The sequence below is a fragment of the Perognathus longimembris genome, chromosome 8 (genome assembly GCF_023159225.1).
Source record: "Perognathus longimembris pacificus isolate PPM17 chromosome 8, ASM2315922v1, whole genome shotgun sequence".
NCBI classification, from domain to species: Eukaryota; Metazoa; Chordata; class Mammalia; order Rodentia; family Heteromyidae; genus Perognathus; species Perognathus longimembris.
Genome location: NC_063168.1, coordinates 5,553,135 through 5,578,187, shown reverse-complemented (window position 1 = coordinate 5,578,187; position 25,053 = coordinate 5,553,135). Strand labels below are relative to the sequence as shown.

The 25,053-nt window shown below is 48.0% G+C and overlaps 1 protein-coding gene across 1 annotated transcript in view; it reads right to left on the bottom strand.

Annotated features, from left to right (window-relative positions):
• Il1r2 (interleukin 1 receptor type 2) overlaps window positions 1–17,932 on the bottom strand; it is a 44,364-nt gene extending 26,432 nt beyond the window's left edge. The window contains exon 1 of the mRNA XM_048353539.1: window positions 17,812–17,932. Coding sequence (XP_048209496.1) covers window positions 17,812–17,825 — 14 coding nt within the window. The 5' untranslated portion in view covers window positions 17,826–17,932. The remainder of the gene's footprint in view (window positions 1–17,811) is intronic.
• Between the last annotated feature and the right edge of the window lie 7,121 nt (window positions 17,933–25,053).

Sequence of the window (25,053 nt, the reverse complement as noted above, 5' to 3'; positions counted from 1 at the left end):
AACCTTCCAGAAAACACAGCTTATTAACCTTTGTCTTTAGGAGCACAGCCTACTATTTTTTCTACTATGGTGCTAGTGAAACACCTGAGATCACAGAGCTGATCATCCTCCTGCCTTTTGAAACTAAGCAGGATTTCACATGCACAAATGCAGTTGCCTAACACATGTCGAGTTAGGAGACAGTTTAATTCATTCTCATTCAACCAGTTCTTGGTAACTTTCCATTCGAACATCAGTGTTTCTCATAAGAATAACCTAGGGGCTAGGAATGTGGCCTAGCAGTAGAGTGTTTGCCTAGCATAGATGCATGAAGCCCTGGGTTCGATACCTCAGTACCACATACACAGAAAAAGCCAGACATGAGCTGTGGCTCAAGTGGTAGAGTGCTAGCCTTAAGCAAAAGAAGCTCAGGGACAGTGCCCCCAGGTTCAAGCCCCAGAATTGGCAAAAAAGAAAAAAAAAGAATCACCTGGAAGTTTTCAAAAATTACCAAGTGCTCATGTCAATCAAATCTAAAGGGCCTCAAATCGGTATTATTTGGGTGACTAACATGTAGCTGGGTATATACACTGTGCTTCGCGGCTACAGATTTATTGCCTAAAAGCTAAAGTCCACCAGAAAAAAAAAGAGAGGTTTAGAAAGAGGCAATTTTGTTTCTTTTCCAGACACAGCCTTCTGCATAAGAAGTGCAGTAAGGGAGGAATGAGACACAGGAAAAGCACCAGTGGGAGGCAGCGGTCAGTCAGGATGTCCCGGCCAGGGTCTTTGGGCCTCAAGGACTTAAAGATTGCAGCTCACAGTTCTGATAGGAGTTCCCGTCGTAAAAAAACAAACAAACAAAAAACAAACGTCCTGATACAATCCATAAAGGACTGGGCTCAGGGAATTTCTCGCCACTCTCTCTCTCCTGCAGAATAGACTAAGCTAGAGAACGGGGGTTACAACGTAGAGAACTGTTTTCCAAGACTACTACTTTTTTGTCTGTTTTGTTTTGTTGGATGTATTTTTTTCTTGGCATCAGTTCGCTGTACAGGGGGTTTCATTTTGACATGTCCGCTCATGTGTACAATCTACCTGATCAGACTCACCCCTCCATCACTCTCCCTCCTCCCACCCCCTCCTCCCCAAATGAGTCTCAGCAAGCTTTGCTTTTCCCATTTTCACATGTATGTATTAAGTATTTTAGCCATAGCTTCCCTTCTTCGCCCCTCCATTTTCCCTCCCCCTCTCACTCCGGTACAGGCCCTATTTCACCTTCCTAATCCCCAAAATTTTTGCTACTAAAGACTGAAAACTTGGCTGGGAAATTGAGCCTTTCTTATTCTATCTACTTGTCATTATTCCCTAACAAATCATTATAACAAACTATTTGCCCAGTTTTCCATTGGTTCAGATAGTATAAGTGATCTAGAGACGGTTTAAAGCTTAAAGGAGGATGTGTGCAGGTTATAAACAAATACCACACCGCTTTTTTTCTTTTTTTATTGAGGAAGTAGACATTGAACCCAAGGCTTCAAGCATAGTAGGGAAGTTCTTCTACTTTAGTCCTTTTGCTGTTTCTGTTGTTTGCTCAGGCTAAACTCAAACGGGAGGTTTCCCTGTCTCCACCTCCAGAGTAGCTAGGATTGCCGGCAGGTACCGCCACTCCCAGCATCCTGTGCTGTTTTATATAAGAATCTTGAGCAAATTCCAAGTTTGGTGTCCTGGGGATACTTAAGCCAATCCCTCATCGTTATTCTTCCCACATTGATGATTCTATCAGCTAACCATTGCCGCAGCAATGCAGCATAGGAGATCATTTCCTCTCCCTCTCCAATGCAAGGGCCTGCCAGGCACTCTTTGTCTTACAGCTTTCATCCTGGCTACTCCAAAGGCTAAGATCTGAGGGCCCCGGTCTGAAGCCGGATCAGGCAGGAAATTCATTGAAACTCTTATCTCCAATGAATCACAAAACGCACAAAGTGGAGCCGCGGTTCAAATGGTAAAGCACCAACCTTGAGAAAAACAGCAAAGAAATAGTGCCGAGTGCTGAATTTAAGCCCCAGTACCCGAAGAAGAAGAAATAAAAAATGTATGGGTCAGAGGGAGATGGGCTAAGCTGGGGTAGAGTCCACTCCGTGTATCCCTCGTTCCTACTGAACCAGTAAACATCCCGAGAGAAAATCTGTTCAGGGAATGACAAAAATGCAAGCAATGAGGACAAAGTCACTGGACCGCCACGCTCGGAACCAGCTCCTTCTGGTCTTCCCACATTCCATTGGCCTTAGGAAGTCACAGGCCAAGTGTGCCATCAGAATTAAACGGGGAGGGGCAAAGCAGTGGGGACACTGAGTGTCCTCTCCCGTGCCTGCTCCTTGCCTGGCTCTCCAAGGTGGGTGACACCTGCAGGGCAGAGGCTGAATCTTCTCGACAGCCCTTGTGGCCTCACAGTGCCAGAAAGCACCAGCCATGAAGGACCGGAACCAAAGCAAAACCGAGTCGCCACGCCACCTCTCCATCCCTCCATATAAACCCGGATGGCTCTGCAGTGCCCAGAGAAGGGCTGACCGTTCTCTAGACACTTCCTTCATGAGCAGAGAACCGGAGTCTAAAGGATCGTCTCCCGGCTCCCAGGGACCTGTGATTTCTCCCTTAGCTGTGGGGCTGAGCTGGAGTTGTCTCCCCAAAGCTGTTTCTCCCAGGTTTCCAAAGTACAAATACTTCCCACGCCTCCTCCTCTCACCTCGTCCTTGAGTTCAGTGGCTGCAAAGCTATAGGAGCATCCGAGTCACTTTGTCCTCTTGGACACACATGTGTGCACCATGTCCCCAGCTGTGCTGGTTGAAGTCAGACTCACCCATCCTCTAGGATGGATCTAAAATAAGTAGGAATGAAATACGATGCTCTTATTTGAATAAGAAAGCAAAGGCAAAGATCCGTGTGTAGGTGACTCATTTTATCTCATGTGGTATCATGCCAAGCTTACAGACAATGTATTAAAAGAGATAAAAAGGCTTGGCCAAGATCTTCTAGTCACTAGATAAGAACTGATATAGGACTGGTGATTTTTCAAGTTCTTTTTCTTTAAAAATCACATTCTGTAGCAGATACCATTTTTTTCTTCCCTGCTACCCACCCTCTCAGCTGTCTAGAATGGACCCTCTGATTCTCAACTGAGTCCACAGCCCATCCAAGCAAAAGCCAATTTCTCCTCTTCCCTTACAGTAGGAATGGCTGTGTGACAGAATTTTGGTTAGTGAGCATAAGAGAAAACACGTGATATTCCTGAGAAATTCTTTATAAAATAAAACCTTAAAAAGTCTGAGCAACCCCATTTCTGGGCATACATCCAAAGGAAATGAAATCATTGTGTGGAAGAGATAGCTACACACTCCTATTGATTGCAATATAATTCACAACAACTAAAATCTGGAATCAAACTAAATATCCCACAGGGGCTGGATAAAGAATACTAAGTGTATGTATACAATGGAATACTGTTTAGCCATTTGTGTTTTTTTTAATGAAATCTCATCATTCACAACTACATGGGTGGAACTGAAAAACATCACGTTCAGAAAAATAAGTCACACACACACGTACAAACACAATATGAACTCAGTCACATATTGTATCTTGAAAATGTTGACTACCTATGATTGATATCATGCTGATTGTCACAGATTAAAGGGTGTAGGTGGGGAGAAAAAGCTGGCGACAGGATGGGCAATGGGTACAAAGTTACACGCGGAGGAGAGGAACGAGGACTTCTGTTCCAATTGCTCAATAGAATGACTACAGCTCACGATCATGCATTGTGGAATCCAAGAGAACCAGAAGGAAGAATGGTAAACATTCTCATCCCAATGGAGGATAAACATGCCAAGTGATGGATCTGCTATTTGTCCTGATTTGCTCATAGTATAATGTATTCATGTAACCACTGTACGCCCACAAATATGTACCATTAGTATATGTCATTACATATCCATTACCAGTATGGATAAGATGGCTGGATTGTCACCACAAGGTACAGAGGACTGATGAACAGCGATGGGACAATGAGAAGGGGTGACCCTCCTTGATGGCTTTGTGAATCCACGTACCGCCTTAGACTACTTTCTCTTACATATTCATATCCCAGCAATACACAGGCAAGCCTGGCTCCAGGACAGAGCCCAGCGGGGCACGGTCAGATGCTCTGCGCACACAGCCCGTTTGACTGTGTAAAGTAAGATTCTCTGAAAACCTCTGACTCAGGAGTTGCTGTTTGGTCCCAACCTCAAGGCTCACATTCTCTCTACATTAGGCTGAGCCTCCGATGACTTTGAAGGAATGGAGGACTGGAAGCAATTTTGTGAGGCTTAGCTCTGTACCCCATGCCTAAACCACCCCCCCCAACACAGAGGCCCACAACACCACCCTGACACCTACACGGTACTAAAACTAAGAGACTCGGGCATGTAGGTGTGATGAAGAGAGTTAGAATTTGGAGATGGTGTGGCCATGATCTGAAAGTTCATCATTGACCTCCTGGACAAAACTTCCTGTGGATGTGTTTTCTGGCCCGTGTTTTCAGTCTTCAGTACTCTTACTTAGAAACTGGGTGAATAAACCAGTGGAACAATAAAACATTTTTATTCCATGTGGAATAGGACTGAGCAGGATTTAGGATCATGGCCATCAGGATTTTCTGGCTAAATAATCAAGTAGGAGTATTTATTGTACATTTTATGACTAGAAGAGCCTTAAGAAATAAAAAGGAATGCATGTGTCATTGGTACAAAAATTTGAGGTTAGAAGACAAAGTCAAATCACTTCAAGTGTATCTTTTACAATAAAGTCGATTCATGAAATACACTGGAAAGACTCTTTTTCAAGGCCCTGTGGTTAATGGGAAAGGCAGATGTTTTCAGTGCATTGAGAAAGAGTGACATTAAATTATGCAAGTATAATCAGTGTTGGGAAAGGAGAATTAAGTTGTACAGAGGGAATTTAGAAAAACTAGGCTTTAGCTAGTCTTGGGACATAGAAAAGAGTTTGCCTTGAGTCTCAGAGGAGACTTCAATTTGAACTTTTGAGCCAAATTGGAACTGCTCAGACTTTGGAGACTCATAGAGAGGAACTAGCTGTATTTAGAATTACAGGATGGCCCATGAGCCTTTGAGAGCCAGAGGTGGAATGGTATGGTATAAGCAAATGTGCTTGGGTGTCAAGTTGAAAAAAAAAAGTGTGGACTTGTGATGGTGAATCCTAATAGCCAACTGACTGAATTGAGAAACACTCACAAAATTAATAAAGAACAGCTCTGGGTTTCCAGAGACAATTAGATCCCAGGAGGCTCTCATCTGAGGAATGTCATTTCTTGATGAGTTTATAATCTGATTACATTATTGGGAGGTGAATAACCTATGAGATGAGGCATAACTGGAGAAGGTAGATCATTGTCCTTTTTACATTTATAATGTTCTTGAAGACTAGATCTTGCCCCAGCCCTTTCTTGTAATCCCTTTCTCTGTTTCCTGGCCTCCATGATTCATCCGCTCTGCCCTATTATAATATCTTCTCCATCACTGGATTGACATCTAATTCTCCTCTTCTCAGGTGCTACCCTTCACAAGTTCAGGACCTCGAGCTCTCACTTGACTTTTCCACTCGGTGCTGTTGGTCTACCACTTGAGTCAGATCTCCACGTGCGGGTTTTTAGTGGCAAACTGGAGAAAAGTGTCTCACTGGCTCTCCTGCTCAAGCTGGCTTTGAATCTCAATCCTCAGCTCTCAGTCTCCTGAGGGTCACAGACACGAGCCACCTGCACTTGACTCTTTCTTTTATTTTTTCAGGTATATTTTTATCTTCTTTAAGTAGTTGTACAAAGAAGTTGTCATTTAACGGAGCAGTTTATGAACACAGTGCCTCTTCATCGATGTCACCCCTTTTACATTCTCACCCACCCCTCCCGCCCTATCTGTTCCTTCTGTTTTCTTAAGGTTTAGTTATGTACTGAATGTTTTCCATCTAATAAAGCAATTCATGTAAGCAATCCATCTTGATCTGTGTCATCCCTTCCATGCCTTCCTCTTTATTTATATGCCTTTTATTTATTCACACTTCTAACACACTCATCTCCTCTTCCATAGAGATATATACCCCCACTGTTTTTGCTTTAGTTATTTTTCTGTGGGAGGAACAGCATCTCCAGGCCAGCCTAGACCACCAACCTCCTAGTTACATTTCCACTGTAGCTGGAATGACACGCATGCACTCCCAGAGCCGGCGATGGCTAAGACGGATGCCCACTAGCATTTTATCCGAGCTGGGTTTGAATCACAACCCCCCCCCAGGCTCTGTCTCTTGTGGTAAACATTCTTTAATCTCATTATTTTGTGATTGAGCATATGGTGCCTGTATGTTTTCAATAAAGATGAAATAAAACATACTGAATGACCAAAAAAAAAAAAAAAAGAGCTATTTTGCTGAAGAGCATCAGAGAATTCTACCGCATCTCTTCTTCGGACAGGTGAGGGAGATGAGATGGAAAGTTGCACAGATTGCACAGCTGGACGGGAGGTCGCACTACACTGCACAGCTGGTCAAGAGAGAAGAAAGGCCCTGCTGCAGAGGAAGGGGACTTAGACGCCACCCCCTGGCCATGCTCCGAGTCACCCCACCAGGCAAGCTGTCTTGGTTTCTCTCCCTGGACTTCGGCGTGACAGCTGCTTAACTTGACTTCTCCAGGATGTGGCTGCAGACAAAACCACATGCACATAGTAGTGGTATTTTTCAGTCATCCAAAACCTCAACAACAACAACAAAAAAAAAACCCAAAGGGCTGGAACCCAATTTTCTGTAGCGTGGGAAAGAGTGAATATTTGGCAGGCCCAGAAATGAGGGTGGGAGGGACATGGGTTGGCAGAAGTTTGCAGCAAAACATTATTCTCCTGCCCTACTTTCTTTAAGTGTGTTTTCAAATCACAGGCAGTATGACATTTCTCCTGAAATCTGACTTGACCTTAGTACCAGAGGAAATTTCAATGATAGCACATTCCAACTATTGATGTCAAAGTTCTGTTCTTCTTTCCCAATCAAATAACCATGTTTTACCTTCCTCGATGTCAGAAAGCAGAGGAATGGAATGAAAAGCATGGCAAGACTAAGAGTATGAGGGAGCCAGACACTGGTGGCTCAGTCCTATCATAATAACTATTCAGGAGGCTGACATATGAGGCTCCTAGTTCAAAGCCAACCAGGGCACAAAAGTCTATGAGACTCTTATCTCCAATGAACCAGCAAAAAAGCCAGAAATGGAGGTATCCTCAAGTAGCAGAACACTAGCTTGAGTAAAAAAAAAAAAACTAAGGGGCAGTGCCCAAGCCCTGAGTTCAAGCCCCACTACTGGCACAAAAAGAAAGGAGGGAAGGAGGGAGGGAGAGAAGGAGGAAGGAAGGAAGGAAGGAAGGAAGGAAGGAAGGAAGGAAGGAAGGAAGGAAGGAAGGAAGGAAGGAAGGAAGGAAGGAAGGGAGGGAGGGAGGAAGGAAGGAAGGAAGGAAAGAAGGAAGGAAGGAAGGAAGGAAGGAAGGAAGGAAGGAAGGAAGGAAGGAAGGAAGGAAGGAGGCAAATTAGGGAAATTGTGAGGAGTAATGGAAGGGGAGAGAATGCATTAAGGTAGAAAGAGCTAAAGACACAGCAGCAAGTGGACAGATGGGATAGCGCCCCAAGCATCGTCCTCCACCACATACTGAGGCCTAGGGAACTGGCCATCTCCCTCCTAATGACAGGACTCAAAAAGTAAAACACTAGAGCCCAAGGTGCAAACAGACTAGAAAGCTGAATGTCAGGCCAGGGGCTCACATCTGTAATCTCAACAGATATTGAAAGGGTTGCCATTGAAGGCTAATCCAGCACACACACACACACACACACACACACACACACACACACACACACACACATACACACACACACACACACAAAATAGAAAAACTTCATCTCCAATCAATAAAATCTTGGTATGGTAGTGGGTTCCTGTCATCTTAGTTACATGAGAAGCATAAATACTATTGCTGTTCAAGAAGGCCAGGGAAAAAATATGACTATATAAAAATAATTAAGGGAAAGGAGGCTAGAGATTTCACTCAAGGGGTAGAGTATTTTTGGCCTAGTAAGTACAACACCGGAGCACTTAGTTCAAACCAGAGGACTGGTTAAAAAAAAAAATAGAGAAAAAGAATGGGATGAACAACACCAGTATATAGTTCACCTTGATTCCTTCATTAGTAACATTTTGTGAATTTGTATCTGGGGTGTGTGTGTGTGTGTGTGTGTGTGTGTGTGTGTGTGTGCCTGTCCTGGGGTTAGAACTCAGAGCCAAGGCACTGTTCTTGAGCTTCATCATTCAAAAGACTAGCATTCTACCCCTGAGTCAGAGCTCCACTTCCAGCTTTTTTGTTTTCTGGTGGTTAATTGGAGATAAGAGTTTTATGTACTTTCCTGCCCAGGCTGGCTTTGAACCATGATCCTCAGATCTCAGACTGCTGAGGAGCTAGGATTACAGATATGAGCCACTGGCACCTAGCTGTGTTTTTTTGTTTGTTTGTTTTATTTTGTCCTGGGTTGTTTGTTTTTCACTATTGGGTATTTAACTCAGGTCTTCACACTTGCTAGGCAAGACTTCTATCTCCTGAACCACATTCTCAGTCCTTTGGCCTCCAATTTATGTCTCAGATATGGTCTCATACCTTTTCCCATGCAGACCTCAACGCTATCTTCCTTCCTCTCGCTCCTCACAAGCTGGGACCACGGGTATGCACCAAACTAACCTACTTCTGTATTTACTTTTTTCTTGTTTTCTCTAAGATATATAAATGATAGATAGATAGACAGATGTTTATATGCATGCCTAGATGTATATGCTATACATATATATATATACATATCTATTTATTCCCTTAAGTGCTTGAAAGTTATAGATCCCCAGCTTTATTCCTAAATGCTTCAGAATATATACAGGAATACACATTGTTTAAGCAAATTGAGAACAATTAAGTTAATAATGGCCCCAGAAATAAATCATCAAGCATTTAAAAAAAGTGAAAACTTGGTTCTGTGGTTTATTTGAATCCATCAGGACTGCAGTCATGCCAGTGATTAAGCCTTTCTTTATTACTATCTCTGCTTCTTCCCAGAAGGTTTTTAGGCAACTGTCCCAGCTCTGAGTCAGGCCAACTAGTCATTTAAAGACCGAAAACAAGGAGCAGATGGTGACTATTCAGGAAGTCAATTACCTCTCATACTTTGCACCTATCACTTAAGTCATGTCCAATACAGAAAACCAATTCCTGCAATCCACCCACACATGTTTCATGCATGTCATACAACACCTTTGGAAACCCATGAGAAAAATAAGTATTTCCATCAAAATTAATTCTCACCCAATCACAATCATTTTAGGACAGTGAAGGATTAGGTTCTGATAAAAAAAAAATCTATAACCAAGTTTCTGAAGCTTTTGTTGAAAATGTACTGGCTTAAAAGAGAACTCTAGCCAGGTACCAGTAGCTCACGTCAGTAATCCTAGCTACTCAGGAAGCTGAACCCTGAAGATCATGGTTCAAAGCCAGCCTGGGCAGAAAACTCTGTGAGACTCTTATATCCAATTATACACCAGAAAACTGGAAGTGGAGCTGTGGCTCAAAGTGGTAGAGCTCTAGCCTTGAGCGAAAAAGATCAAGGACAGCATCCAGGCCCTGAGTTCAAGCGCCATGATGACAAAACACACACACACACACACACACACACACACACACACACACACACACACACACACACACAGAAAAACAGAATTCCCGATGGGTTGTCCAAAAATTATTTTTGTTTTATACAAAAGACAATTGCTAGTTTTTGTCCCCAAAACTCAGGGAAATCAGCCTCTAAGCTTCACGGTGAACTGTCTCTGGCTGCACTAGGCTGTCAGGATGACAAACTGGCTATTTATTTATTCATTTATTTCCAGTCCTGGGGCTTGAATTCAGAGCCTGGGCACAGTCCCTGAGCCTCTTTGTGCTCAAGGCCAGTGCTCTACCACTTGAGCCACAGCACCACTTCTGGCTTTTTTTGAATAGTTATTGGAGATCAGAGTCTCACAGGGACTTTTATGCCCAGGCTGGCTTGGAACTATGATCCTCAGATCTCAGCCTCCTGAGTAGCAAGGATTAAGTCATTAGCCGTGGCTGCCCAGCTGACAACTGTCAATATTATTTGACCACAATCCCCTGCTTCTTGGTGAGCCCTGGGTAAACCAAATCACTTCCTAAAAGCTACGGCCTTGGAATAGCCTTCCTGCCAGGCCTGGGCACTGGGCTCTGGGCAGGGCTGACGAGGAGATACTGTAACAGCTACACACTTGGTTTCTTTCTGCCAACAAATAATCCTTCCCATTAAAGGTGCCTTTTCCCTCTGGGACCTTAGGATCTTGACCAACTTCTATCCCAAGAAACATCAGGAAACAACACTTCCATCAATCAACCCAACTCATCAGACCCCACATTCAAATCCTCTACCCATACCTTCCATTCCTAGTAACCCTGGCTCATTCAGTGCCTGTCTTCACCTTGCATATTCTAGCTATGTGATCTTAAGCAACCACAGAATCACTTACACAACCTGAGGCACAGTTTCTTCATCTCTAAAATGCAAGGTTTGGGCTGGTCTGAGTGTCCTCTCAGGCATAAAGCCCAATGATTCTACTCCAGGTTGGAGTTACAGGTAGTGGTCTTGGCTACAGCTCCCATTTCTAAAGCATCAGATCAAGGCACCTAATCAAAGACGGAACCAAGTCAGTTCCATTGCTGTAGTTCTTCTAGGCAGCAAAGGTCAGATCCCAATACTCAGGGGTTGGGAGTTTGGGGGCAATGGGCTCCAGCTCTGTTGGACTATTTTAGGGGATGTTCATTAACTAGTAACTGAACACTCCTGCGGAGCACTGGGTACTGGTGGACGCATACCCTTCAAACCAAATGTTGTTTTCAACCTTGTACAACCTGAATGCAGGAAGCAAATCATTGAATCGTGAACCCTCAAGAAAACCCACCCCTCTAAATATGACACAGACAGCAGAAGCAAGAACAGAAAGACCCCAATCCCTGAAGAGAGCCAACAGGATCCCAACCCAAAGGTGGATACATTTCACTCACAGAAGCCACGGGGAAAGCCTTGTGCCAGCTGCTCTTTCTTTCTCCTTACTTGTATGAGTAGGGTGAGTTTTTCAGAAGAGTGGACTGCACTTTCTGCACATAGTCCGAACTCTAGGTCTCATTCCACACGGTCTTCTAAAACGCATCCATCCCAGTCATCCACCGAGAAGTGGAATCCAGCTCACCTCCCTCGAATGCGGGCGGACCTGGAATTCACAGGACCAAGAGAATGCGACAGAACGCTAAAGCTGGCCCAGAACACCACATGCGGGGGCCACCGGTGTCCTGCGAAGCTTGACTCCAGGGAAAACGAGTCACCATGGAAACAAGCTGACTGTGCTGAGACCACCTTCCACGGAGGCCTGCATGAGCTGGATTAACCTCCCAGGAATCCCCGCAAAGGCACCAGCCACGAGAGTGAAGCCACCTTAAACCTTCCAGATGATTCCATCCACGGGCTGAGAACCGCAGCCACTGTTTGAACAACAGCGATGCTCATAGTATGGAGGAATCTTCTAGGTCATTCATGGCCCATAGGATGTGTGCATTACAATCGTTTTAAACAACTACATTTCAGGGTGATTTTCCATGCTGCAAGAGGTGAATAGAATGTTCAATTGAAAATAGATTTGAATAACTTGTGATGTATCATAATGGACCACCATGCACAGGAAGGAAGAAAAGAAGGAAGGAGAGAGGGAGGGAGGGAGGGAAGGAGGGAGGAAGGGAGGGAGGGAGGGAGGGAGGAAATTAGATGCATCAAATTTAAAATATATATATATAGGGCTGATAGAAGTAAGCACACACCAACACCAATGATAGCTGATGCCCAGTAACAAAAGAGACAGAATAACTATTGAGACATATGCAAGAACCAAAGGTTATAACTATCTGTGACCTTGAAAAGCAGACACAAATATTCACCTGTGTTCCTGTGAGCTGCCAAAGGCCTCTAAAAGCTATCACGCCAAATATCTGCAGGAATTAATAGCTGGCATTTCTGAATCACAGAGAACACTTCAAAGTTTGTTCAAAGTCCTCTTTCTATAGTATGGGACCTACATAGTAGTAATATTGTCAGTGCTTCGCAATGTGTTTTTCTTCTTGCAGTTCCAGAATGTTCTGCTATGATGTCCTCAGGAAAGGGGAAGCACAAAGTCCTGCTCACAAAGGAGGGAAGGAAGTGGGTAGGAGATGGAGGAAATTCCTTCCTGGTAGGAAGGAGAAGTAGAAAAAGCAAAGTGGGGGGAGGACCTTTGAGGTCCGGGGTGAAAGGCCAGAAGCTGTGAAGGGAAGCAGGTAGATGTCCTACTTCTTTATCTAGGTTTAAACCTGAAAGCCAAGAGACAGAAGGGCTTAAGGGGAAGGGTGGAACTGAAAGCAGAGGAACGTTTGCTCCATGGAAATCGTCTGACTATGCTGAGACCACCTTGTCAAGGACAGAGGAATCCTGCCTTAGAAAGATGCAAAGCTTTTACCAAGATGGTAGGGAGGGATGGGAATAATGGTGATGGCTGAGGGATGCCAGAGTTTGTATTCTGCTAGTCCTCGTCCTAGGGCAATGGAGATAGAGCCAGACGTCTCCTTATTTCCGTGGAGAAGGAGAGGTACACTGACACCAGGCTGAGACGGACTGCCAGAATGAAGGACAAGGTGGTCTAGAGACGAGGCTGCAGGGTATTGGGTCAGGAAGGAGCAGGGTGGCCAGATGAAGAAACGGGGACCTGCTGGGCACCCGTGGCTCACGCCTGAAATCCTACCAACTCAGGAGGCTGAGATCGGAGGATCACAGTTCAAAGCCAGCCCAGGCAGGAAAGCCTGTGAGACTCTTATCTCCAATGAACCACCAGAAAACCAGAGGTGGCGCTGTGGCTCAAGTGGTAAAGCACAAGCCTTAAGCTAAAGAGCTCAGGGACAGCGCCTAAGCCCAGAGTTCAAGCCCCATGCCCGACCAACAAAAAATAAAAAGTAAGAAACATGAACTCAGCTATTAGTAAATGTCGATTTTTCCAAGGCCCTGAGCTGTCTACCATCTGCGACCTCAGATGTCCTAGAAGCTCCAAGAGCCTCGTGGTCCAGCAACAGATACTGTGGCGTTCATTCCGCTTGAGCCACCACCAGATTACGGGTTCCCCAGCCGTGGACGCCGGCAGGAGAATCACCTCGTGGCCGGCAGGTACAGAGCCATCTCTGTGGAGGCCAGTGAAGACCCCCAGGTGGGCTCGTGCTCATCAGCCATAAGCTTCACCGTTCTCTGCGAGCACAATCGCCCGCGCGCGGGAAGAGCCCGATGAGAAACAAGCACTGGAGCATCTGCTAAAGGAAGTGATGGCTCCCAGAGAGGCAGCTTGAGCCACCCGCGAGGGGTAACACCTAACGGCAGGTTGAGCTCCTCTTGCCCCACGGAAGGAACCTCCAGGAGCTAAGCAAGAGTTGTCCCCAAAAAGTAAATCAAGGCACATTTGGAGGGCAAGGATTTTCAGTGAGTATAGGTTTTCACTATGCTAGAGTCGCTTTCTTTCTAAAATTGTGAAGATGTCAGAACAGACAAGACTTGCTCTGAAAGATCTCTGTCATCCCGGGAAATAGGAGCATCCGGAATGCCCCGTCTTCAGAGCATCATCAAGGGCAGCCACTCTCCTGAGCTCTGCAGGGCCTGCACGGAGGCTCGCGCGCCCCGCCATTTGGGAGGCTGGCCTCGGGAGGGGCACTGCCCAGTGCCCGAGAAGCAATCGCTCTTCAAGACGCCATGCACCAGAGGGCAGCTGGGTGCAGTGCCGTGACACTTGTCATTCCAGAAATGACAAGGAGCCTCACACGGTGGATCACAGTGGATCACGGTCCAGCTATGTACACGGACAGGAAGCAAGAGGCTAGCCCCAAAATACCAACAAGGACTAGGGCTGAAAGTATATCTCCGCAGTCAATGGCCTGTCTAGCAAGGGGAAAGGCTCTGACTGCAAACTCTAGTACTGCCAAACATTAATTCATTAGTAATAATAAGTCAGTAGCACCAAAAAGAAAAAAAAAAGAAAGACTAAAACTTCCAAGATTTTTTTAAGTTATAGTATGTAGGAAAATCCCTTCACACACACACACACACACACACATCTCTGGCCTGAAAACAGCTCAGATTTACTGGGTTTTCCACAGGCCCCCAAAAGTCCCCCTCTCTCCAGAGCTGGGAGCTCTTGGTCCTACCTTGTGTCTGCAGGTAAGTGATGTCTTCCCACATTCACCCTTTCTTGCATCTCTCAACTTGTACACACACACACACACACACACACACACACACACACACACACACAGCTTGCTCCTAGTGGCTCAGCCAACTCTAAGAAGCTGGCCATCTGAAATCCTGCGTCCTGCCACGCCACGCCACCCAACCTAATGAACCACACAGCCTGGGAGCTACAACAGACGCGTGGTCAGCAGTGTAGTAGGGAGGAAGGGTCTCGTCCCTGCGACCTTGAAGCGAAGCGAGGCCTTGCCCTGCTGCTGTCCTCTCCAACTCTCTCTCCTCCAGCCGGAGGGGGCGCTGGGATCTCGCGTCTGCGTACTGGTGGTGTAGCACGGCCACATCTGGGCTCCGTTCTCATCTCCTGAGCCGCCGCTGCTCTGCTGTATCCGCTTCAGCAGGTGTGGGCAGGGAGGATGACTTGAATTTTTAATAAGCTTCCAAGTGATGCTGGAGCTTCTGGTCCAGGAATCAGACTTTCCCACGTCCAGTGACAAGACTACGAAAACGTTATCCCACCCCAGCATTTCTGTCAAAATGAGGCGAGGCCCACGGACGATCTTTGTAAACCCTGCTGTGCGTTGGCCTGGGTCATTGAATGGCTCTCATGAGCCATCATGATCTGACACAGTCAGCCGTCAGTGGTGATTTAGCCTGAGCGAGAAATGGACTGGTGATTGTATTAAGCTAGTGAGATGTTTCACGTTACCGCCATGGGTTTGCTTTCCACTGCTGCGTGACCACGAGACGCCCTCGGACCGCTTGCTGTAGGTCCCGTGTCAGGGCTTAGCTTAGCCAGAATCTATGCTCAGAGTCCCACAAGATGGAAGTCAGGCTGTCTGTGGGCCTCTTTTCCTTCCTTGGGCTTAGGGTCCCGTTCCAAGGCCACAGGGGGACTTACTTGCCGGCTGTTCACTGTAGGCCACGCTTAGGACCCAAAGGGTACTCAGTTTCTGCCCTGTGACCGGCCTCTTCCACAATAGGACAACACCGCAACATCTGCTGGGCCTTCAGAACTCTTGGAGTCTTTGACTCCTGTAGCCCTTCCTAAAGAGCCAGACAACTTACCTCAGGCCTGCCCAATATGCTCCTCCTCTAGATGAGCTTCAAGTCAATTGTTTGGGAATCTCAATTATATCCTCAAAACTCCTTCGCTTTTACTATATAAGGTAACCTATGCCACAGATTATAGTCCACCTGCTCACACATCCAACCCTCACTCGGGGGGGGGGGGAGAGGATTATATAAGGGGATGAATCAGTGGGCGTCATCTTGCTAGGATTCTGCCTGCCACACTCATTTAAGGAAACATCTGATGAATCCTAGCTGTAGCAATGTATATTAATCTTTTCCTCCCTCTCAAATGAGATCGCATCCCAGATTTTGTAAAGCCTTGTTCAAAGCATAAGCTATGGATCCGCCACATGAACCAATGATGTGCAAAATGCAGATCCCCAGGCTCGGCTGTTGACCTAAGAAAGAAGAATCACGAGCATACTGACAAACCTCTCAGGGCACACAGCAAGCCCTGCTCTCCGAAGAACCTGCCCCCCGATCGCTCCTCCACGGGCCTGCTCACAAGCCACAGAACCTCTCCTCTCCTAAGGAAGCCATCCTCAAAATGTGGGTCCTGGACCAGCAGCTTCAACCTCACCTGGGAACCTTCTAGAGAGGCGAGCCCTTGTACTCTACCCATGTATTCTACTGAATCAGAAACTCTGTGTGGGCCCAGCAGTCAATTCTCTTGGGGAAGGAGGAAGGGTAGTTGCTGGGGTTTGAACCTGACCCCTCAGGCTTGCCAGGCAGGGACTCTACCATACCAGAGAGTCACATCTGTAACCCTTTGCTGTGCTGCTTGTTTCTGAGATGGGGTCTTCCTTCCTGCCCAGGCCCTTGTCAGGACTGTGATCCTCCTATTTTTTCATGTCTCACCTTAGCTAGGATAACAGGCATAGGCCACCATAGTCCATGTCTTCCCTTTGAGCCAGAATCTCACAGCCTTTTCTGCCTAGCTCTGCGGTCTCCCGGCCTCAGTTCCCAAATAGCTCGGATGACAGCTACGCGCCACTGCACACAGCGATGTGCTGAGCTCACTCTTCTAGCTTAGGCTGGCCTCAAACCTTGATCCTCCTCATTTCAGACTCCCCAGTGAGCTGCTGCCCCAGGCTCAAGGAGACGCTGATGCAGACTGAAATGTAAAGCTACCCTCGCTTCTTGCCTCTGTGGATAACCAAAGAAGCTAACACATCAGGGCGGGGGGGGGGGGGGACACTGAAAAGGCTCCAGGTTCTAAACAGCGTCATGGAAGGTGCTGCTCCTTTCTGTGCTTCTCATGTGAGAAGGAGCACAGAGCGAGAAAGAGATTCCAGTGAGGCCTGGGAGGGACTGGGAAGGTCAGTCCACTGCCCTGCCTCAGTTTACCCAAGGAGAAACTGAAAGAGGAAGAGTTTTGACCAAGGTCATACCATGTTGGGAGGTTGACCTAGAAGCTAGGAGTGGAGAAACACTGAGGGGCTGGAGCTGAAAACAGAGTCCAAGCCTCTAAATGGAAGACGAGGACTTCCAAGTGAAAGAGCAAATGCTGATCGAGTCCCTCTTTGCTCCACCCGGACGCGAAGTACCTTCCTTTACGAGGGCTCATCCGCTGTGGTGATCAGATGGGGAAGCAGGTAGCAAGGCACCCAGAGGGCAAATTATGCCACCTCAACGACGCTGAAAGAAGCAACACTGGACTCTGAACCTGGGCCACTTACACGCAGTGCAAAATGCTTCTCTACTAGCCAGCCAGGAGCCAGGGCTGAGGACTCAGGTTAGGACAGGGACAGGTCCTTTCAGAACACAGACATACACTGGCAATGCCCGGGGAGCCTTCCAAGGAAGAAAACCTCTATCTCTGAGGCCCACTTCACTCGTGAGGTGGAATCCCATCCATTTCCTCCGGCTGGGTTACACATGGTCCTCCATCACTGAAATGAGAAGCCCTCTGATCCGGCCCCTTTTGGAGATGGAGAAGCGCAGAAAGTTCCAGGGATGCTGAAGCTCAGACCACCTTCCCACAGATGAGCAAAGTGCCCCCAGAGAAGACACACCTGGGCGGGGGGGGGGGGGGGGCCCTGAGAAGTGATGAGAGCTACCTGGAGGTCCATCAGAAATGGACCCGGGTGTTCTGATCTCTCTCTCTCTCCCTCTCTCTCTCTCTCGCCGTCTCTGTCTCTCTCTCCCCCTTCTGTCTCTCCCCTCTCTTCTCCCCTCTCTTACCTGCAGCTCTGCATTCTTCTATCTTGTTCCCTCAGAAATTGACCCAGGTGTTCTTACTCCTCACTCTCTCCTCTCTCTGCATTCTTGTGCTTTATTCCATCAGATATTCCGATCCCCCCCTCCCTCCCTCCCCTCTCTGTCTCTTACCTGCAGCTCTGCATTCTTGAACCTTGTTACTTCTTGCCCTGGGGAAAGCTGCCAGGCCCGACTTTCACCTGCAGTGGCGGCTGAGCGGTCCTGGCTGGGATTTATGTGCCCTGTAGGTGCGGATTGGTCACTCGCTCGCTCCAGCTGGGTGTCATGGACACACCTTTTCCTCCTCACAGGGGAGCACCCGGCCTTTGGTGGCGTGAGTGTACGTGATCACCAGATGGGGAAGTGGCTGAGGAAACTCTGCGTAAGTTTCCCTATTTTGTGTGTGTGTGTGTGTGTGACTCGCTGGAAATTACGTATTTCCAGCTGAGAGGTGGTTGGAGAGTGATGTTGATTGGTTGGGTGTTGGTTTGCAACCTAACCAAGACTCCATTAAGAGAGAAAACAGGGTCTTTGCTTCTGGGGACAGAAGTCCTACCCCCCTAGTCTGCCTCGATTTAGTAACTCACACATGGAATGGAAGCGTCTGTCCCTGCGTCTGGCTCCTCTGCTGCTGGACTGTCGAGGAGAAAACCCTGCAAACTGACCTCGGCGGCCACTGACAAAGCCACCACCGAAGTGGACCCCCACTCTCTGGCCCGGAGCGGGGCGTGAACATCTTCCTCTCTCTAGAACGAGAAGGGAAGACTTGCTCGTGATGGAAAGTGGACATTCATCCAGCATGAACGAGCAAAACGATGACTGCAGCCTGCTCTTCTGCGTGCTGCTGAGCACGAGCCCAAGTGTTCCCCAGCCCCCCTTCCCAGCCACCCCACCACTGCGATGAGCCCAGGGGCTCCCCAAACCATCACAGCCCCCCATACTCTCCCACACCTAATCAGGCCAGTCCTTTGGGCAACGGTCAGGCATCTAGAGCGAAGAAACATGGAGCTAGGCCACCCCAACACCTGACGTTCGGTCTGATTCCTTTCGCGTAAAGCAAGTTCCAATCTGGGGCCATCGCTTCTGCGGAGCCTGCTAGCTGCAGGACTCCTCGTTAGCAGATCTGAGGCGACATTTACTCCTCCTCCCGGCCAGCAGGATGAGCGGGTGGAAAGGCCATGCGACAACAACTACTAGATCCAGTCGGTACCTAACACCAGAACCAACCTTTAGCCTGTAGCCTGTGGCATCCCCTGCCCCAGCCGCACAGTCCATCATCTTCCATTACCGTTCCCTCCTCTCGCCTCAACCACCCACCAAACCAAACGATCCCAATCAATATCCCCATTGGCTCCACTTGGCTTCCACTAGACATCATGATTACCGATTCTTTGAATTAATCTCAGACTCACGATGAAGTTGGCACAAGAAATTGTTCAGGGAGGTCTCTACCCTAGAAAACCTTTGTGGAGGTTTATGGCGTGTGTTCACACACGTGCACACATGCATACCTGTGACGGGTGCTTGGTTCCTTTTTCCTAGAATTAAGACTCTCCCTCCCGAGCCAACTTCGGAACAGTCCGCACACACCTGTCAGGGCCTCTAGCAGGTAAGAAAAAAGACCCGATCCACTGCAATTGTGAAGCCCTCGATAAAATAAAAATCAAAGACCCATTGCTGGGCGCCAGTGGCTCCCCACTTGTAATCCTAGCTACTCACGAGGCGGAGACCTGAGCATCAAAGTTGGAAGCCAGACCAAACAGGGAAGTCTCAACGCCTCTTATCTTCAATTAACCAGCAAAAAGCCATACGTGAAGGCAGAGCTCAAGTGGTAGAGTTCTAGCCTTGAGCAAAAGCTAAGCAATAGCATGAGAGCCTGAGTTTAAGTGGCAGTATTGACCCCCCCAAAGAAAAGACAATCCAAGATTTATATCAAACAGAAATATGAGCATCTGGCTTCCTTTTTTGTTTGTGTCTGGTTTGGGGTTTGTTTTGCTTTATGTTTGGGGGGCTGGGGTTGGGTCAGTCTGGGTTTCCTTTGTTTTGTTTCGGTTAAAGCCATTCAGGCTAAACCTTGATGTGGTCCTCCTCCTGCGTCTGCCCCTCCCTGCTGGGATGGCAGGCCTGTGTCCTCACACCAGGAGAGACCTTGTTTTAAAAGTTTACATTTGGGGGCTGGGGATATGGCCTAGTGGCAAGAGCGCTCGCCTCGTATACATGAAGCCCTGGGTTCGATTCCCCAGCGCCACATATACAGAAAACGGCCAGAAGTGGCGCTGTGGCGCTGTGGCTCAAGTGGCAGAGTGCTAGCCTTGAGCGAAAAGAAGCCAGGGACGGTGCTCAGGCCCTGAGTTCAAGCCCCAGGACTGGCAAAAAAAAAAAAAAGTTTACATTTTGAAAGTAAATGCTTTGGACACAAGCAAACCTCATCTGCATAACTCATTTGGAAATGAACGTCAAAGCCAGAATCCCCCGTCGCTTATGACTTGAATCTCTGGGCCTTTCTGGGCCTTTCTCCACCTCTGCGGATCAGAAGCGCGTGATTCTGGAAAGAAGATAAAGATCGATCACCGTGAGGCCGGGCAAACACCTGGTCTGTTACATAAGATAACGAAGGCATAGGCACCCCACCGTGTGCCCTAACATGCTGGCCGGGCTGTCCCCCGTGCACACCTCCTGCAGGGCCGTGACTTGGATTGATCATCTTCAAAACATTCATGGGGCAGGCCGTCACAAGCGTGCTTGGCACGGGGCTCCGCAGCCTTTGGCAGCCGGGATGAAATCGGCCCCACGGGGAAGCCAGGCTCCTCGGGCAGCCTGCCGCAGCCTGGTGGACCGTCTTCCACGGGACCCAGCTCACCCCGCACTGCCCACGCGGCTGCGGTTGCCCATGGAGGCGTGCTGCTCAAGCCAGCCCGCGTGCCGTGACTCAGACTGCAGCCAGCGCGCGCCGTCGGTAATCCTAGCCACTCAGGAGGCTGGGAGGTGAGGAGCGAGGTTCCGAGCCAGCCTGGCTAAGAGAGTCCACGAGACTCTTATCTCCAGTGAACCACCAAACAGGGGAGAAGCTGAAGTAGAGCTGTGGCTCGGGGGGGCCCCGTGCCAGCCTTCAGCAAAGAGAGCTAAGAGGCAGTGCCCGGACCCTGAGTTCAAGCCCCAGTCTCAGCACAAACACAAAAACCTGCAGCCAGTCCACACAGGACGACAAAGAAACACCCAGAGACAAAAGGGAAGGGGTGGTCAGCTCCCCTTCCCTGACAAAAGCCAGGAAGACCAGCTGAGCAGCGGCCCGGGCTAGCTTCCCATCTCCTTTATGCGGAGAAAAGCAACTAAAGATGAAAACAAAACCTTGTGCTGCACCTGTCAGAAAAGGCCCAGGGCCCAGCCCAGCGCAGACCAGACACCGTTCCAAAAAGACACTCGAGAGTGGGTCAGCTTGGCACGCCATGCCCAAGCCCACACTGCTCCGAGCCCACGCCGAACATCCCTGCACACACACACACACACACCTCTGCACACTAGCCTACGTCAATCACGTCTTTTATGTTCAGTCTTCTGTGCTGTGCCACCCTGCACACCCCGGAAGGATCGCTCCCACCCACCGCCCCGACAGCCAGTTACTACGGACAGAGAGCAGACGGCTTGGAGGCTGTTCACTTCTCGAAGCACCAACCCAAACCCTCGCACCCCTGCCCTGCAACCACCGGAGGTTCTCACACTTGCCACCCGCCCCCCAAGTCACCCCAGGGCCAAATACCAGACAGCAAGGCACGGCTCCCACAACGCCAGAGACTGCTGGGAATTTCCCCACCGCAGTCGTCCTCCATTTGACTGCTCCGCACACCCCCGCCCCCCATCTTCGGATGCTCTTTAGGACAGCTTTGAAGCAGTTGCTGTGGTTTATACACGTGCACCCCAAGAACTCACATGCTGGAAACAATCCTGATGATCCTGTGCCCATGGTATTGAGAGGCAAGTGGGAGGAGAGGAGTCCCAGAGGGTGGGGCCCCATGATGGTATTAGTGGCATTTTAAGAAGGGGAAGAAAGACCTGAGCTCGGGCCCCTCTGGATTCCCTCCCTCAAGCGCCGGTGTCACAGGGCCAGATCCCAGGACCAGCCTTTCCTCTTGGACTCCCCTGCCTCCTCCAGAACCAGGAATCAAATAAGCCTCTATTCCTTACCAAGTTTCACATAGGTTGCTGCAGCAGCATACAATGGACTAAGACCCAAGTTCAATCTCCACCAGGAAGCTTTGCCCGACTTCTCTCCATCTGAATGCCAATGAGGGTTCGCGGCTGGGCCGGTCAACGCTGCCCAAGTCCGCCAGGTGGTTCTGAAGTGCCGCCTCCCAGGACGGAGGAACGGAACTGCTCACTTCCTCCGGGTTCTGTGTCTCTTTGGCTTTTGCAAAGAGGAAAAAAAAAAAAACAAAAAACAAGAGAGTGCAAAGAAAGAAAAGAAAATTCCAAGGATGAGTCAGAAAGAGCAATTCATACAAGAGAATTCACAGAAACCTTTGGCTGCAAGGAAGCTAACAGAAGATCAAGGTCTACATTAGCATCCTCATTCATTTATTCATTTTACTGAGATTCTCTGTCCTCTTAGACCGCCTTTGAGCTCAGTGCTGTTCTACGCTCTCGGGTTCATATTCCAGTGGAAGCAAAATGCAATAGTAAAGATGGCAACACATAAATATCATTGCAACCGGTGACATGGTTCAAGTAGATCCCCTGCTCTTGACAACTCCCCGCCAGGAGACAAAGCCATTCAAATGTCCCTTCTCACTGGATTTGGCCTGAGCATTTGGCATGATCTGGTTCTCATTTGTCTTCCTGGGTTTTCCAAAACTTGCTCCAACCACAGGAGTGCAGTAAACGTAAGGACACTGATAATGGTGACATTTTTGAAACAGGTGCTGTTTATTCTGATCCCATCTATATGAAAAAGGGTTACCTTAAACGAAAGAATAAAAAAAAGAGGGTGTGTATCTCATTTTAAGAAAACGGATCCTCTGTTGATAACAAATCATAACTGCGTGTCCCAGGTACCTCTGTTCAGAACACTTGCTCCATTTCCAGAATGTGCTTGAAAAACTTCCAATGTTTTTTTAAGACATTAACATTCTAGCCAGATGTCGCTGGCTGCGGCCTGTAATTCTAGCTACTCGTGAGGCAGAGATCTTGAGGATCAAATCTGAAGTCAGCCTGAGTAAGAAGTCGGAGAGACTCCCTCTAAAATAACTGGCCAAAAGCCAGGCCAGTGGTGTTGTTCTAGTGGTAGCACTCCAACTGAGCAAATCAGAGATTCTGTGATCAAATGTCAGTGCCGTCAATGTTTTTAAATTATTAATATTGATTGATATATAATACCTATACATATTTGTGGGTAAAATGTAATGTTTAATTCATATATAGATTATACAATGGTCAGATGAGGGTAATTAAATGTATTTTGTTTCTTATGGTAAATACATTCAGTACATTATTGTTGAATACATATACTATATATATATACGTGAGTATATATATACATATATATGTAGACATATATATGTCAAATTCTATGGTACAGTAGAACACCTGAACTTATTCCTCCCATCCAACTAGAACAGAGTCTCTTTTATTAGGGCACAGAACCCATTCATTGAGATTCTGTCTCCTGACTTAATCACCTCTGACCTGAAGGTATGGGTTCAGGTCTTCCCTTCCAGCTTCTGATTGGGGAAGAGAGAGCCCCTACCCCAGTACTCCAAAGAAACAGTCCTACGGCCTGTCACGGGGGGATAATAGCTACACAGTCATCCTAGCTAGCCACGCTCTCATTGGCAAAGGTTTTAAAAAGGATTGTGCTAAGACTATGCTGGCACACCAGCAGACATGCCTTTAAGACTTGTCCTCTGGGGCCCAACCCCAGAGGAATCTAGACTTTCACTCCTATCTTTATTACAGCTCTGGCTTAGGGGCAGAGATGACCCTTCTGGAATCTCCAGGATTCATTTGCCCCCCCCCCGTCCCCCCCCCCCCCCCGCCTCTCTTAATTCTCTGGAGACTCTTAGAACCCTGTGGGGCTCCCCAAACTCTTTCTTGGCTCTTCTGAGCCCAAAAGTAAAAGTTGCTGGCCAAGTCCTCTCTAACAAGCCCTGAGGAGCCGCCCAAGCTTTTTATGTTGTTGTTTTCTTACTATCTTGGCCCCCGAGCTAGGTTTGACTATCTCAGCTAGGCTTAGAAGCTCTTAGTCTGGGCAGTGTGCACTTCGTTTCTGGCCCTGTGGATCTGTAGGTCATCTGTGGCAGCCTGGGAAGCCACCTTGCCACCCCAGGGCAATCACTCCCTTCGCAGCAGAGGAAGCCGGGGTGATGGGATTTCACCCGTGCTAAAGGCTCAGGAAAGAGGCCATCGGGACTCCCGGTGTGTCTGAGTTTGCTGACTGGCAATTCTTGGGCGGGCAGGGGAGGACAACAACCGAAACGGATTGGAAAATCACTTTCCGAACTAGGCTCCTGGCCCTGTGAGTTCCGGTGGCTTCGCTGGGTCAGCCCAGAGAGCGCGGTGCTGGTCTCAAGGGACGCCTCAGCCAGCACCCCATCTGGGTCCAGGTGCTGTGATATTCCTAAGCCATTCCCCATGCCTTTGTCAAGTGTCTTGGCCTCCCACAGTTGCATTTCTGCACCCAGAATAAGAGGGTCGTCATCAAAGCGACTCTCAATTACACAGCATCAACAGTCTTAACTCTGCTCTAAGCACTTTATTCGTGAATTCGTTTATTTAATCATGCTAACAACCCACCATGTCTTATGGGAGCCCCAGATAAAGAAACTAAAGTATGAGAACATTATGTAACCTGTCAAAAGAAGGAGCAATGCATCTTCCTGAGACGGATGTGCTGAAATGCCAACCGTCGGGTCCTGGAATTGTGATCTTGTTTAGAAACAGGATCTATCCACAGGTAATGGAGCTAGCACAAGGTCATTAAGGCGGGCCCTAAACCACTGTGACTAGTACCTTAGACAAAAAGAAGTGAACACAAGGACAGGCATGCAGAGGGAAGGTGACAGAAATACACACTGCAAGAAGATGACTGTGTGACTGGAGTGACCAATCTACTAGTCAAATGTCACCGAGGATGGTCAGGACACCAGAGGCCACAAGAGGCCAGGAAGGAGCCTCCCTCAGAACCATTGGAAAGGGAGCGGATAGACCCACAGTTTCATCTCCGACTCCAAACCAGCAGGATCGCACAATCAATATCCCTTGCAAACTGCCAGGGCGCTTTGCCAGAAAGCAATGCCCAGGGGGAGATGGTGTCGAAGCTCCCAGAGTCCCAAGAGGCTGGGAGCAAAGCAGCTGCCGCAGCCATGGACTTGAGGAGCATTC